At 52.5% G+C, this 14,668-nt stretch overlaps 1 protein-coding gene across 1 annotated transcript in view; it reads left to right on the top strand.

Moving 5' to 3' along the window:
* Nucleotides 1-290: 290 nt before the first annotated feature.
* dnah5l (dynein, axonemal, heavy chain 5 like) overlaps nucleotides 291-14,668 on the top strand; it is a 44,208-nt gene continuing 29,830 nt past the window's right edge. Inside the window, exons 1-44 of the mRNA XM_069177525.1 lie at nucleotides 291-328; nucleotides 552-625; nucleotides 912-1,107; nucleotides 1,973-2,079; nucleotides 2,772-2,960; nucleotides 3,048-3,122; nucleotides 3,240-3,329; nucleotides 3,757-3,828; nucleotides 3,934-4,032; nucleotides 4,133-4,319; nucleotides 4,520-4,685; nucleotides 4,957-5,050; nucleotides 5,129-5,227; nucleotides 5,312-5,493; nucleotides 5,756-5,875; nucleotides 5,957-6,062; nucleotides 6,329-6,424; nucleotides 6,712-6,807; nucleotides 6,883-7,056; nucleotides 7,678-7,767; nucleotides 7,855-8,010; nucleotides 8,108-8,247; nucleotides 8,344-8,495; nucleotides 8,584-8,791; nucleotides 9,340-9,427; nucleotides 9,592-9,715; nucleotides 9,812-9,990; nucleotides 10,141-10,233; nucleotides 10,308-10,411; nucleotides 10,760-10,856; nucleotides 10,948-11,028; nucleotides 11,253-11,507; nucleotides 11,607-11,756; nucleotides 11,856-11,974; nucleotides 12,075-12,211; nucleotides 12,313-12,475; nucleotides 12,585-12,696; nucleotides 12,789-12,917; nucleotides 13,251-13,450; nucleotides 13,542-13,695; nucleotides 13,776-13,886; nucleotides 13,975-14,130; nucleotides 14,283-14,411; nucleotides 14,632-14,668. The exon at nucleotides 14,632-14,668 is cut by the window's right edge and continues 179 nt beyond it. Of these exons, the coding sequence (XP_069033626.1) occupies nucleotides 620-625; nucleotides 912-1,107; nucleotides 1,973-2,079; nucleotides 2,772-2,960; nucleotides 3,048-3,122; nucleotides 3,240-3,329; nucleotides 3,757-3,828; nucleotides 3,934-4,032; nucleotides 4,133-4,319; nucleotides 4,520-4,685; nucleotides 4,957-5,050; nucleotides 5,129-5,227; nucleotides 5,312-5,493; nucleotides 5,756-5,875; nucleotides 5,957-6,062; nucleotides 6,329-6,424; nucleotides 6,712-6,807; nucleotides 6,883-7,056; nucleotides 7,678-7,767; nucleotides 7,855-8,010; nucleotides 8,108-8,247; nucleotides 8,344-8,495; nucleotides 8,584-8,791; nucleotides 9,340-9,427; nucleotides 9,592-9,715; nucleotides 9,812-9,990; nucleotides 10,141-10,233; nucleotides 10,308-10,411; nucleotides 10,760-10,856; nucleotides 10,948-11,028; nucleotides 11,253-11,507; nucleotides 11,607-11,756; nucleotides 11,856-11,974; nucleotides 12,075-12,211; nucleotides 12,313-12,475; nucleotides 12,585-12,696; nucleotides 12,789-12,917; nucleotides 13,251-13,450; nucleotides 13,542-13,695; nucleotides 13,776-13,886; nucleotides 13,975-14,130; nucleotides 14,283-14,411; nucleotides 14,632-14,668 (5,518 nt within the window). The 5' untranslated portion in view covers nucleotides 291-328; nucleotides 552-619. The remainder of the gene's footprint in view (nucleotides 329-551; nucleotides 626-911; nucleotides 1,108-1,972; nucleotides 2,080-2,771; nucleotides 2,961-3,047; nucleotides 3,123-3,239; nucleotides 3,330-3,756; nucleotides 3,829-3,933; nucleotides 4,033-4,132; nucleotides 4,320-4,519; nucleotides 4,686-4,956; nucleotides 5,051-5,128; nucleotides 5,228-5,311; nucleotides 5,494-5,755; nucleotides 5,876-5,956; nucleotides 6,063-6,328; nucleotides 6,425-6,711; nucleotides 6,808-6,882; nucleotides 7,057-7,677; nucleotides 7,768-7,854; nucleotides 8,011-8,107; nucleotides 8,248-8,343; nucleotides 8,496-8,583; nucleotides 8,792-9,339; nucleotides 9,428-9,591; nucleotides 9,716-9,811; nucleotides 9,991-10,140; nucleotides 10,234-10,307; nucleotides 10,412-10,759; nucleotides 10,857-10,947; nucleotides 11,029-11,252; nucleotides 11,508-11,606; nucleotides 11,757-11,855; nucleotides 11,975-12,074; nucleotides 12,212-12,312; nucleotides 12,476-12,584; nucleotides 12,697-12,788; nucleotides 12,918-13,250; nucleotides 13,451-13,541; nucleotides 13,696-13,775; nucleotides 13,887-13,974; nucleotides 14,131-14,282; nucleotides 14,412-14,631) is intronic.

Raw genomic sequence — 14,668 nt, 5'->3', positions numbered from 1 at the left:
ACGCCTCCCAACCAGTGTTACCGTGGCAACAGTCAAACTTGTCAGATAGACTTCCCACTCTGCCTCAGACTCTCTGGTGTATTTCAAGGTGTTTCTGAGCAGCAGGGACTTGTCGACTCCAACCGATCATCTGGACGGACGGCAGGCAGGTCAGTGACAGCTCGGTGCAGCCGCTCGCCCGGCTCTAGGCCCGGTTACTGGCCCGGTTACTGGCCCAGTTATTGGCCCGGCTACTGGCCCGGTTACTGGCCCGTCAAAGTTCCTGATCCACACGGGACCGGCACCACTCTGTTCACATCTCACAGTGAGAATGGTGGTGGTTGCCATGGTGACTAGATTTGTTTTTTAAAATGTATTTTAATATGTAAGCATGCTGTTGTTGTTGATGCACAGAGCTGTCAGTCATTTGTTAAAGTTTGTATATTTGTTTTTTTTAAAGTGAATTTATTCCATGTTAGTTTTGAACTCTCCAACTCATTGCAGCTCATCTCCCAGTTAGACGCTCAGAGCTCCTGCAGCCTCAACAGTTTCCCTGAACTTCTCTTTAACAGATCCAGTGTTTCATTTCAATATTGATCGAAGCCTGAAGAGTTAAAACTCTGGAATAAAGGAGGATTTGATGGAAGTAAGTCTGATTTTCTGACACACGGCTTTTTTTTCCCGTCTTTCTGTCCCGTCACTCGTCTCCCCGGCGTCCCCTCAGATTCACTCTGACCCGTCGGTGACCCCTGATCCTTAGGTTGATCTCCGTCAGAAGTCTGAGTAAAGGTTTTCCAGGCTTTAGATGTTCGACGGAGATAGAAACTGAGTTTAAATGAGTGAACGTGAAGTTGTCTGAATTTGTACACTAAAATAAAAAGTCTGCTCTCCATCTCAGTGGATGAAGATGTTGAATGTGTTGTGTCTGTCAGATGGAAGATCCAGACTCTCCGTCTGCAGAGCTCCAGACAGGAGGACCAGGGATCCAGTCTGCCCCCGAGAACAGCCTCAACCCCAGGCCGGAGAGCCAGACTGGTGCTGGGAGGGAGGAGGAGGAAGAGGAGGAGGAAGAGGGAGCAGGTCAAACTTTTACCAAACCCAGACCTCCTCAGGTTCATCTCCACACAGGTACAGATCAGCTGGATCGAGAATCAAATGCTGTGGTCCAGATGTTGTACTTGTGGTCCAGATGTTGTACTTGTGTACCAACTCTCTCTATTCTGAGTGCATCAGAACACTACCAGTACCAGGATGATGCATTCAGAACAGTGAAACTCTGGACACTTTCCACCCTAAACGGTCGCCATCTTGGCTGCGTCAAGGAAGGGGGCGGGGCCACCGATGTAAAGGATTTTCAAATTAAAATCTACTGAGGAAGCTGCAGCTGTTCCTGAACACAACGTGTTTCTTCTCCGCTGCTGCTGCTGGACAGAAGAATCGATGTGTTTATTAAATGTGTTAAACAGAGGACACAAAAACACGTTGATTTCTGGGTAAAATAATTAGAGCTGCAGATGATGAGGTCATTTCATGGTTGAAATGAACTTATTGTAAGTCGCTTTGGATAAAAGCGTCAGCTAAATGAAATGTAATGTAATTTCCTGTCAGTGCAGAACTGCAGTGTTGATTTGAAACAACACTACTGTTAGTGTACTGAAGGAAGGACGTCGTCTGGAACGTGGCAAGTTTCCATTAAAACTAAGTGAATACTGAGACTCCAATTAACCTCTGAACAACAAGACACGAAGAGAAGACCGAACAGAAACAGATCTACATGAAAACAGATAAATGAAACATGAATCAGGAATACAAAGTAAAAGGTGAACAGAGTCGAATCCAGTGAAAAGACGTGAATCAACTTCAGTCACAGTGAAGTCAGTAAAGGGCAGCAAACAAACGTTGAAGGTTGCCTAGCAATGACAAAATAAAGAATAATATCTAAACTTGCTTTACTTTTGAACACTTTCATGGTTTTCTTTTTTCCTCCAATCAGCAGCTGCGACGGTCAGAGGACACCGGCGAATAGGAGGCCAGAACCCGAGAGCCGTTCATCACATGACCTCTCCAGCGACTGCTCCCTCCCCAACCGCCGGCACCTCGGTGAGTAAACGATACCAGCAGCGGCCACCGGGGGGCGCTGTGACGCCATGAGAACACACGGTAGTATCGAAGGGCTGGTCGTCGCAGAGAACAGAGAGAGAGGGACTCTGGACCTGCAGCCACACTAACGGGCCTCTGAACGAATCCTCTCCAGAGCTTTAAGATGAGACACCACTTTATTGATCCTGCAGCGGGGAAATGTAGTTATATACAGGTAGGTCAGAGATTAGTACACAGGAAGACAACTACAAATTCGCATGGAATTAAAGAATGATAACTGTAAAAAAACAATGTATAAATACACACACACACAAGCTGTACACACTAAATAAATATATAAACCTGATATGTGCAGAGAAATGTAAAGGAAAACATAATTATTGCAAATATTGTGAAATTGTACAATTCCAGGATATATTGTATATTGCACAGAAATTGCAATATGGATTACTTTGAGTAATGTGCGTTGGGTATATATATATATATTATGCAGTATAGTATAAATACGCAGAAAAAAATAGAGTAAAATAAAATGTGTGTAATATATATATATATAGTAACAATATTCTTTTAAATAAGATATAACATATGATATAATATATATACAAGTAGCTGACATCCGACTCCAAACATAATTTGTGATCAAACGCACGTCGCTGTGTTGACGTGTGTTCCTGCTGAAAACTGTCCAGGTGTCGGGGAGACGGCCGGCGCCGCTGTCCAACGAGGCGAGGAGAGAGATGGCCAAGCAGGCGAGAGCCCTGAGGGAGGAGAGGCGAGCGGCGCTGGACGCCCGACACAAGTACCTGATCGGTAGGCTGGCAGACGGAGGGGCGCTGGGCCCGCTGGAGGTGGAGGACGCCCTCATCTCCGACGACAGGGTAACTTCACAGTCTGCTGCTCTGAGCGGAGACGTGATGCGTCCTCAACGTTTCCTCTGCACATAACTCACGTCTGATCTCCTCCAGTTCAGTCTGATTGAGGACTTCTTTGCTGCCAACGGCTCCAAGAAACTGATCTTCTTCCATCAGAACGTGAAGCAGGTTCATTTGCTCCATAAGAACATGTTTCACCTGGACTGACCGCTACCAACAGTCCTCCTCTCTTTTCCTGACCCGTCTCTCCTGTCCCTCTCTGGACCGCTTTATGTTTGTCCTCAGAGTCTGTCCTCCAGTCACTCCTCCTTCGTGGACGTCGCACCATCAGCTGTGGCTCAAAGGAAACTGTTCCTCACCACGGCCAGCCATGAGGTAGGCTCCTCCCCACCAGGATCCACAGGTCTCAGTCCTCTGAGTGCACATCTGTCTGGGTTCAGGTCAGAGTTGTCTCTATGAGACAAACCTTTTGTCCCCAGTCTGGTAGAAATCCTCCGCCTTCATCACAGCTCCTGCAATGAAACCTTCATCTATCCATTCTGTTGCTGTTGGCTGAGTTAGTTTGACGTCATTTGAGTGATTAATAGCGTCTTTATCTTGAAGGTACTGAGCAGCTCAGGCACATCAGGTGAGTCCAGGTGTGTTCAGTCAGGTATCAGAAACGTTGGAATAAACCACAGGAAAGGTTTCACATCTCTGGACGTCAGAGGTTTCCTCTGCGTCAGGATCTTTCCTCGGTGCCTCGGAGTCGGTTTTATTTTGTGAGGATTTGGTTTGAGGATGCTGTTTCTGCTCCTTCTAGCCGTCTCTGGGGAAATGTCTGTTCTTCCTGAGAACCACCGACCGGGCCATCACCACCGCTAACGTGCAGCAGGTCGGTAAACCCGGCGGGCTCGTTCCAAATTCTGACAGGAGGCGTCTGCGGAGGTCGGACGGACCTCGCCGACTCCCCCTCTGTGTGCTGCTCCTCTGGTTGCAGGAGGTGAACTTCGGCATGTTGGACTGCAGCGACGGCGTCCTGAACAGCGTGGAGACTCTGCTGGCTCACGTCATGTTACCAGCTCTCAGCTCCCAGCAGGTACACACAAGAGAAACCGCACCGCTCAACAATCCATGCTCGTAACAAACCTGGCGACGTCTGCTTCAGGGTTTCTCACCGGGAACACGTTTTTCTCCAGACGTGGGGCTCGCTGCAGGACGTGGCCTCCAGTCCAGATGTGCAGTCCTTCCTGTCCTCGGTGGGTCAGTTCATCACTGATCTCAGCTCAGCCCGAATCAACGTGGAGACGAGGTTCCAGCTGCAGCCGCTGGAGCTTCCTGAAGCCGTGAGCACGCTGAGCAGCCCTGCAGACTACACCGCCGCAGGTGGGAGGTGGTGGTGGTGGTGGGAGGGGGGGAACCAGGGGGGAAGGGAGACCAGGAGGGAAACCAGGGGGGAGACCGGGAGGGAGGAGACCAGGAGTGAGGGAGGAGGGATAGAGGGGGACCAGGACCAGGAGTGAGGGAGGAGGGATAGAGGGAGACCAGGTTCATGTAAAGGAACAACGTGGTGTTTTTACTCTCAGCCAATAACAGTGAGCTGGTGGAGCGTCTGGAGGGCGTGGTCTCGGCATGGACCAATCAGATCAAGCAGGTGCTGACGCAGAGCGAGCAGATGAGGAAGGAGGCCGATGACGTCGGACCGTCAGCTGAGCTGGAGCACTGGAAGAGACGGATGGTCACCTTCAACAGGTAGATCCACGTCTGAGTCCTCCACCTGGTCTCCTCAGGTCTCCTCGGGTCTCCTCCCCCGTCCCGACTCAGCTCTTTCACCTGTCAGCCAATAGAACGTCGCTCTGTCTCATTGGACGCATTTTGTGCAGTTGGATGTGATGTCATCATGTCCTGCATCTTCACCTGCTCTGGTCATTTCATTTTTCTGCTTTTAATGCCTTCAGTTTGGTGTTTTAATCCTCGTTTTTCTGTGTGTGTGTGTGTGTGTGTGTGTGTGTGTGTGTGTCAGTCTGATGGAGGAGGTGAAGCATCCACAGGTGAAAAGGACTCTGGGAGTTCTGCAGGTGGCCCGGTCTTGGGTTCTGCGAGCCTGGAGAGAACTGGTGAGCCTCTGAGAGTCTGAAGTCTAAACGCATTGTGGAAGTGTGTGTCTGACTGATGATGTCATGATTGTGTGTCAGGACGGTGACATCACCGTGGTGGCTAACGAGGCCAAGGACAACGTGAAGTATCTGTCCACCCTGGACAGGTTCTTTGGACCGCTGGGGAAATGCAGTCCGGTAGGACTCAACTCTTCGTGTCTTTATTGTCCCCCCAGGATAAACGTATGAATGTGTCTCACCCTCCTCCTGTCTCACTCTCAGACCAGCATGCTGGAGCACATTCCCAGTCTGATGACCAGCATCCGGATGATCCACACCGTGTCCCAGCACTACAACACCTCGGAGAGGATGACCTCGCTGCTGCTCAAGGTCACCAACCAGATGATCAGCACCTGCAGGAGCTACCTGTCGCAGGGCGTGGCCCGCATCTGGGACCACAGCAGGTACTGGACCGGACCGTGGACCAGGTTAGACCTGAGGAAGCCCAATCAGACCTCACAACCAGGTTCTAGGAGAACCGAGATGATGTCAGAGGGGACAGAAGTCAGGACAAAGAAACAGTTAAAAAAAACAAAGTTAAAGAAACAAAGTCAATGAAACAAAGTTAAAGAAACAAGATTAAAGGAGGTAACATCAGATCAGATACAATACTGTGTGTGTGTGTGTGTGTGTGTGTGTGTGTGTGTGTGTGTGTGTGTGTGTCAGGCCGGTGCTGCTGCAGCGTCTCTCTGCCTGCTGCAGTCTGAATGTGGAGTATCAGCGGATCTTCCGGAGGGTCCGGGATCAGCTGACGGACGGTCCTGAGAGAGGACAGCTGGACGTGAGGTGAGCAGCTGCAGCGTGTGATGTCATCGTCCTCTCTGAGCGGCAGACGTCTCATCACACCGACCGTCTGTCCTCCCCCAGTGACAACTACATCTTCGGGAAGTTCGATGCTTTCTGCCGCCGCCTGGAGAAGGTCGCCGACGTGGCGTCCACGCTGGAGAGTCTGGCTGCTCTGCAGAACATGAAGGTCGTCTCTTCTTCACGTCTTTATTCAGCCTCTCTGACTCCTTTTCATCGGAGCGCTGCCCCTCTCCCAGGACTTGTCCCCCCTCCTCACCAGATGTGGCTCATCCAGATGCTGATCCAACAGCAGGCTGACAGAACAGGCCTGGTCCAGTGAAGGGCTGCTCTAAATGTGGAGTTTAACCCTCCACACTGTAAAAAGTGTCTTGTTCAAATAAAGTTGATCATTATTATTATTATTATTTATATGACAGATAATATTGTGTCCAGGTGGAGGGCGTCGACAAGATCTACGCTCGCTACCAGACCATCGTGTCCACCATCAGGTCCAGAACCTACGACGTCCTGGACCACCGCAAGATGGAGGTGATTTAACAGGAGAACCCAGTCCAACACAGAGAACCCAGTCCATCACAGAGAACCCAGTCTATCACAGAGAACCCAGTCTATCACAGAGAACCCAGTCCATCACAGAGAACCCAGTCTATCACAGAGAACCCAGTCTATCACAGAGAACCCAGTCCATCACAGAGAACCCAGTCTATCACAGAGAACCCAGTCCGTCACAGAGAACCCAGTCTATCACAGAGAACCCAGTCCAACCGAGTGTGTGTGTGTGTGTGTGTGTGTGTGTGTGTGTGTGTGTGTGTCAGTTTGACAGGGACCATGCAGACTTCCAGGTCCAGGTCCAGGGTTTGTTCCAGTCTCTTCAGGTTCTGCTGGACTCGTGGTTCCGTCCGTCTCTGACAGTGAGTCCAGCCCGTCTTCAGCCCCACGTAGTCGGTTCTGTGCGACGTGCCTCAGAGCGCTTGTTTGTGTTTCAGACGGGGCGGATGCTGGAGCTGCTGGCTGTGTTTGAGTCGGGCCCGGCGGCCCGTTTGGACCTGAAGCAGCACTACCTGCTGCTGCTGCAGCGCTACAGCAGGGAGCTGGAGCTGCTCAGGAAGACCTACCAGAGGCAGAGAGACGGGCCGCCTAGCGGACGCAACTTGCCGCCGGTACGAACACCCGCCACTCTCCTCGGTGGTTCTAATGGACCGGACCGGTATCAGCTGGGGTCGTGTTGTCACGCTGCCTGTCCCACTCTTATGAGGCCTGGAGGGAACTTCATCAAACACGGCCTGAACGATGAACACGTCTGATTCTGCTGGTCAGAGGTCAAAGGTCACTGCGACCTCACAAAACACGTTTGAGGCCTCAATTCAAAGTAGTTACAAAAACCGATGACATCTGTTGTCACTGTGACATCATCACATGGGGACGGCTGATTGTGTAGATCTTCTGTGTGTCGGGTTCAACGTTTGTGTGTGTGTGTGTGTGTGTGTGTGTGTGTGTGTGTGTGTGTGTGTGTGTGTGTGTGTGTGTGTGAAACATCGTCTGTTGCCATGGCAACAACTTTGTGTTCTATCAGAATCAGATTAATTAAGTCATCACTATGTAGATTAAATTGCATGGAGGGAGACTGACAGCTGACTGTCGGAGGAGGGGGTTCTGGTTGTGGACCGGTTCTGACTGGTCTCAGGTGTGTCTCCGTTTCAGGTGTGTCTCCGTCTGTGTCTCAGGTGTGTCTCCATCTCAGGTGTGTCTCCGTCTCAGGTGTGTCTCCGTCTGTGTCTCAGGTGGCTGGCAGGATCCTGTGGTGTCGTCAGCTGTTCAGGAAGCTTGAAGCTCCCATGTTGGTGCTGAAGGAGAAGCTCGACGTCCTGAAGGTCCAAACCCACATTTTCCAACACCAGGGAGGTCGTTGTCTATGACCTCTGTGACCTCTGTGACCCCACCTGTCTGTGTCTGTTCAGGGACCCGAATTGACTCAAGTGATCCGCAACTACAACAAGATGGCGGCGGTACTGCTGCAGTACGAGTTGCTGCACCTGCAGGCGTGGAGGGAGGCGGCAGAGAGGGCGCCGCGCTGCCTGAGCGCCGCCCTGCTGGTCCGACACGAGTACAGCAAGGTGCCGGATAACTGACGCACAGTGAACGCACCACAGACACCCGACTGTCCTGCTGTTATTACAGACAGTGAACTCACCACAGCCTGTCTGCTTCCAGGAGGTCCTGGTGAACCTGGACCCTGTGGTTCTGGAGGTTCTGCAGGAAGCCCGGTGGATGACCAGACTGGGCGTGACGGTGCCGGAGGTCATCGTGAAGATGAGCCGCAGAGAAGCACAGGTCAAAGCTTTGTACAGCCGGTGAGTGTGTGTGTGTGTGTGTGTGTGTGTGTGTGTGTGTGTGTGTGTGTGTGTGTGCGAGCGAGCGAGTGTGTGTGACCCCCCTCTGTGCTCCAGGCTGCAGGACCTGCTCCAGGACTACCACTGTGTGGTGTCCAGAATCCCCCCCCTCCTCCTGCCTCTAATGCAGCCCTTCTTCAGCCATGTGGAGGCGTCTCTGTCCCCCGGACTCACCACGCTGTCCTGGTCCGCTCTCAGCTCCGACGGATGTGAGGACGGACGCGCTCCCATCTCCTGTTGTACCATCGATGTGTCGGTCCGATGACCCGTCGGTGATCGTCCTCCATCTGTGTTCAGTCCTACACAGCGTGCGTGCGGCTGTCAGAGAACTGGACCTGGTGGCCAAGACGGCATCGGACCTGCTGGACTGTCGCATCGGCCGGCTGCTGCGGGCCACGTCGTCCTGCTGTCTGCTGGTCCTGCCTGAAGACGCACCTGTCTCACCTGAGGACCTTCTGCTGCAGGTGGACAGCTGCATCCCTGCTGCTGCTGCAACCCTCAGCTGGTGATCATCAGATGATACACACTGTACACACACTGTACACACACACTATACACATTGTACACACACTGTACACACTGTTCACACTGTACACACACTGTACACACACTATACGCACTGTACACACTGTACACACACTATACGCACTGTACACACACTGTACACACACTATACGCACTGTACACACTATACACACACTATACGCATTGTACACACTGTACACACACTGTACACACACTGTACACACACTGTACACACACTATACGCACTGTATACACAATGTACACACACTGTACACACACTATACGCACTGTACACACTATACACACACTATACGCACTGTACACACTATACACACACTATACGCACTGTACACACTGTACACACACTGTACACACACTGTACACACACTATACGCACTGTACACACTGTACACACTATTCACAATGTACACACACTGTACACACACTATACACAATGTACACACACTATACACAATGTACACACACTGTACACACACTATAGACACTGTACACAATGCTTGTGCTCAGGCAGAGTCAGCAGGTGGAGAAATACGTGTTGGAGCTGATCGAGGAGCTGAAGAGGAAGATGAAGACGACGGAGGCTGTTCATCTGGAGGTAACACACACACACACACACACACACACACACACACACACACACACACACACACACACACACACACAGAAAAAAGAACGTGAGATAAAAAAAAAAACTGGATGTTCATTAACCCCCCCTCTCCTTCTCCTCCCTCCCTCCCTCCTCCTCCTCCTCCTCCTCAGGGGTCTTTCCAGTGTCTCCATCCAGACTCCAAGCAGAAGACTCGCTGTCTGTCTTGTCTTCCGTGTTGCTTCTACAACCTGATTGGTCAGCTCTGTCATCGCAACACTGAGGCTCTGGTCAAAGGTCAGCCGTCCTTCCTCTCATGTCTCCTTCACTTCCTTCCTCTCATGTCTCCTTCCCTAAACTGTCCACCCTCCGCTCTGATTCGTCTTCTCTCAGCCACTAAAACCTCTCTGGAGGCCCTGAGGAGGAGACTTCATGTCCCCAGACAGCAGCCACCGTCCTCCTCCTCTTTTGCGTCCTGCAGCAGCCAATCAGCTCCTCCCCCTCTCCTCAGAGCCTCCATCCAGCTGTCCATCCCCAACATTGTCCTCAGACCCAGTCTGGAGGACATCCAGGTGAGACATTCACTCACTTGTCTCCCACGACGGTCGTCCGGATGTTTTCAATGCGGTGGCTGATGGACGTGTTCTCATGCAGCTCTGTGGACGCATTTGTGGTGTGTGTGTGTGTGTGTGTGTGTGTGTGTGTGTGTGTGTGTGTTTCAGGCTGCGGTGAATAAGCTGGTGACCGTGGTGCTGTCTGTGACCAGAGACGTCCCTCTGTGGACTCACGCTCACCTGCAGTACAAACAGCAGCAGGTACGCTCCTCTCTCTCCAGGAACACCCGACGGCCAATCACGTCTCAGCGTCACTCCCTCGCTGTGTCTCTCAGGTGGAGCAGGCGGCGGTTCGGGACGCGGGGGACGACGTGCCGGTGAAGCCGCCGGTGCTGCGAGCGCTGGACAGACAGCTGGCCGAACACAAAGACGTCACCAAGTCAGTCCGACCGTAACGCAGCGGTGGACAGACAAGCAGACACTCTGTCCATTTCCTGCTGTCACAGCACCCAGAATACACACACACGCACACAGGGTCTCCTCTCCCCTCCACACCGCCCTGTCACCACGGTTACACACAGAGATTGTCTATGAATCCAGATGCTCACTCTCTTCTGTCCTCGTGTGTCTGTGGTTCCTAAAGGAGCTCAGAATCATGTTTTATTGATCATATCACACATTCAGACTGTGAGCTTAAACCTCAGAAACAGCGCCGTCTGGTGTCGTTATGGGACCGTCAACCGCTGCTCGTGTCTCATGATGTTGTTGTTGTTGTTGTTCGGAGCAGGTTGGTGATTCAGCTCAGCTCCATCGTGTCGTCTCTGAAGGGTCCAGCTGCCGACACCCTGAAGGAGCTCAGTCACTTCTCTACTCTGTGGAACCAGGTGTGTGTGTGTGTGTGTGTGTGTGTGTGCGCGTGTGTGTGTGCGCGTGTGTGTGTGTGTGTGTGTGTGTCTAACAGCTGGGTGTGTTTAGGACCCAGAGGAGCAGGTGCAGACCTTCCTGCAGTGCGACCCCTCCCTGACGGAGTTCAACTCTCAGATCTCTCTCTACTCTGTGAGTCCACTTCCTGTCTGTCACATGATGAGTGCAGGTCAGAGGTCATTCTGCATGATGGGGACTTCTACTTTTCCTTCTTTAGCTTGGTGTGTGTTTCCTGAGTGTGTTTATAATAAGGTATTCCTGCCTCACACTCAGCAGGAATAATCAAATCTAGAACCTGTGTTGGAACATGTAGTGGAGTGCTTGTCTTTACCCATGATGCCTTGCTGTTTGTGCAGAAGCTGGAGGAGCAGATCTCCGAGCTTCCTGCGTTTTGTGCGGTGGGTCCGATCCTCTTCGACACCGACCAGCTGAAGCTGGCGCTCACTCAGGAGTGTCGTCACTGGAAACGAGCCTTCGGTGCCGCGCTCAACCGCCGGGCGTCCGCCGACATGGACGACAGCCTGTCCTTGGTGGACGGGCTGACCAAGCGCCTGCAGCGTCCAATCACAGACCTGGAAGACGTCCGAGGCGCCATGGCGGCCCTCAGAGAGGTGGCTCTTAGTTCTTCACAGTTTATTTATTTCCTTATTAATTCATTCTGTCAGTCCGTTCCGTCACTCATTCATCTCCTCACTGTTCACCGGTTGGAGGTCCGGGAGGCGGAGCTTCGTATCGACGCCGCCATCGGCCCGGTGGAGGAATCCTTCGCTCTGCTCAACAAACACGAGCTGCTGTTCAACGACGGGAACGCTGAGCGTGTGGACGGGCTGACGTACGGCTGGAGAACCCTCAGCAGCCTGGTGAGACACACACAGGGCGCAAAGGTCCACGGGTCAGTACTGAGTACAGGGGCTGACGTCTGTGTGTGTGTGTGTGTGTGTGTGTGTGTGTGGATCCAGGTGGTGCAGAACCAGAACACTCTGGAGAAGATTCAGCCCAGCATGAAGGCAGACCTGCTGTCAGCAGTGCAGAGCTTCCAGACCCACGTCCACAGCTTCTGTACCGACTACGACCTCAGGTACACACACACACACACACACACACACACACACACACACACACACACACACACAGAGACTGATGTGTACAGACAGTAAAACGTGTGTGTGTGGGTGCAGGGGCCCGGGGGTGGAGGGCGTGGCTCCATCCGAGGCCAGTGAGCGGCTGCAGAGTTTTCAGGCGGAGTTCGATCAGCTGTGGAGGAAATACACCACCTACTGTGGAGGAGAGGAGCTGTTCGGCCTGTCTGTTCACGGTACCACCGACCGATCTATTGATCCACCGACCGATCTGTTGATGTATTGACCCCCCTCTGATGACCACTCTCTCCCCCCTCTGATGCCCCCCCCCCTGCAGAGTACCCCTCCCTGCAGAGGATCAGGAAGGAGCTCTCTCTGCTCTCCAAGCTCTACAGTCTGTATGAGTCGGTCTCTGCCAGCGTGGGAGGGTACCAGGACGTCCTGTGGGCCGACCTCAACGTGGACAAGATCAACACGGAGCTGCAGGACTTCCAGAACAGGTGGAGCAGGGAGGACGTTTGGACATCTGTTCATCCGGATCACTGACAGACTGTCCGTCAGATTGTAGTTTCACAGCTCCTCACTTCCTCTCCTGTTCGCTGTCTCCAGAATGAGGAAGCTGCCGAAGGCGCTGAAGGAGTGGCAGGCCTTCAGAGATCTGAAGAAGACCATCGACGACTTTGCAGAGACGTGTCCGTTGCTCTCCATGATGGCCGACAAGGTAGAAGGAGCTGACAGCTGACGGTGGGCCGATTCTCTGCAGGCACTGATCCTTTGTGTCTCCTCCTCCTCCTCCTCCTCCTCCTCTTCCAGGCCATGCTGCCCCGACACTGGACCCGTCTCAGCGAGCTGACCACTCACAGCTTCCAGGTGCAGTCAGACAGTTTCTCCCTCAGAAACATCATGGAGGCACCGCTGCTCAAGTTCAAAGAAGACATCGAGGTGCTGACGCTGGAAACTGTTCACACACACACACACACAGACACACACACACACACACAGACACACACACAGAGACACACACACACACACACACACACACAGACACACACACAGACACACACACACAGACACACACACACACACACACACACACACAGACACACACACACACAGACACACACACACACAGACACACACACACACACACACACACACACACACACACACACTGATGTTGATACCAGTTCAGTTATCTCCGTGTCTTTCTCCGACCGCTGATAAAAGCTGTTACCGGGAGAATATGTGGAGACATTTGTGTCCCATGTGCATCAGGACGTTTGCATTAGCGCGGTGAAGGAGTGCGACATCGAGGCCAAGCTGAGGGACGTGGTGGCTGAGTGGAGCGCACAGACGCTCAGCTTCGCCTCCTTCAGGACCAGAGGAGAACTGCTGCTGAGGGGAGCCGAGACCGCTGACAAGATCTCCATGATGGAGGACACCATGATGGTGCTCACCTCACTGCTCAGCAACAGGTGGGCAGGAGAGAGAGGGGAGGGGGGAGGAGAGATGGGGAGGTTCGGAGAGGTCAGAGGTCAGGAATGTCTGTGGCCCCGCCTCCTGTAGGTACAACACTCCCTTCAAGCCGTCCATCCAGCTGTGGGTCCAGAAACTCTCCAACACCTCAGAGATCATCGAGAAGTGGCTGTCGGTTCAGAACCTCTGGATCTACCTGGAGGCGGTGTTTGTGGGCGGAGACATCGCCAAGCAGCTGCCTCAGGTGGGAGAGACTGCTTGTTTGTTTGTTTGTTTGTTTGTTTGTTGTGTATTTTAAACGAGGCGTGTCTTCACCTGGTCCAGGAGGCCAAACGTTTCCAGAGCATCGACAAGTCGTGGCAGAGGATCATGCAGCGAGCCCACGAGCTCCCCAACGTGGTGCAGTGCTGCGTGGGAGACGAGACACTCAGCCAGGTGCTGCCCGCGTGCCTCTGAGCCACACCCACACCACACCGTACATCTGTATGACATCTGGATTCACACCTGCTTCCTTCTCCTCCAGCTGCTGCCTCACCTGCTGGAGCAGTTGGAGCTGTGTCAGAAGTCTCTGTCAGGTTACCTGGAGAAGAAACGCCTGGTGTTCCCTCGCTTCTTCTTCGTGTCCGACCCCGCCCTGCTGGAGATCCTGGGACAGGCCTCCGACTCACACACCATACAGGTAACACACAGACACACAGGTGACACACATTTGACTGAGATTTTGTTTTTTAATTTCCTGCCTGCTCCCTATCTGATTGATTTTTTTTTTTTTTTGTCTCTGTCTCTCTGTCTGTCTCTCTATTCGTCTCTGTCTGTCTCTCTGTCCTTTAGTCTCACCTGCTCAGTTTGTTCGACAACGTTAACAGAGTTGTCTTCAGTGAAAAAATCTACGACCAGATGATCAGTTTTCAATCTCAAGAAGGAGAAACGGTGGAACTGATCCAAGCTGTGTTGGCACAGGTAAACACACACACACACACACACACACACACACACACACACACACACACACACACACACACACACACACACACACACACGCGCGATGACCACTTCAGGTTTCTGGATGGGAGAATCACAGAAGAGCAAACCTGCTGTGATGAACATGTGGTCCGTCTCTCTCTGTCTGTCTGTCTGTCTGTCTGTCTGTCTCTGTCTGTCCCCTGGATGTGTCTTCCAGGGGAACGTGGAGGTGTGGTTGGGACAGCTGCTGGCCG

The sequence above is a fragment of the Embiotoca jacksoni genome, unplaced genomic scaffold (genome assembly GCF_022577435.1).
Source record: "Embiotoca jacksoni isolate LCO1_2020_lvr unplaced genomic scaffold, fEmbJac1.0.p SCAF_75, whole genome shotgun sequence".
NCBI lineage: Eukaryota > Metazoa > Chordata > Actinopteri > Embiotocidae > Embiotoca > Embiotoca jacksoni.
Note: the sequence above shows the minus strand (reverse complement) of the source record. Positions and strands in the feature narration are given on the sequence as shown.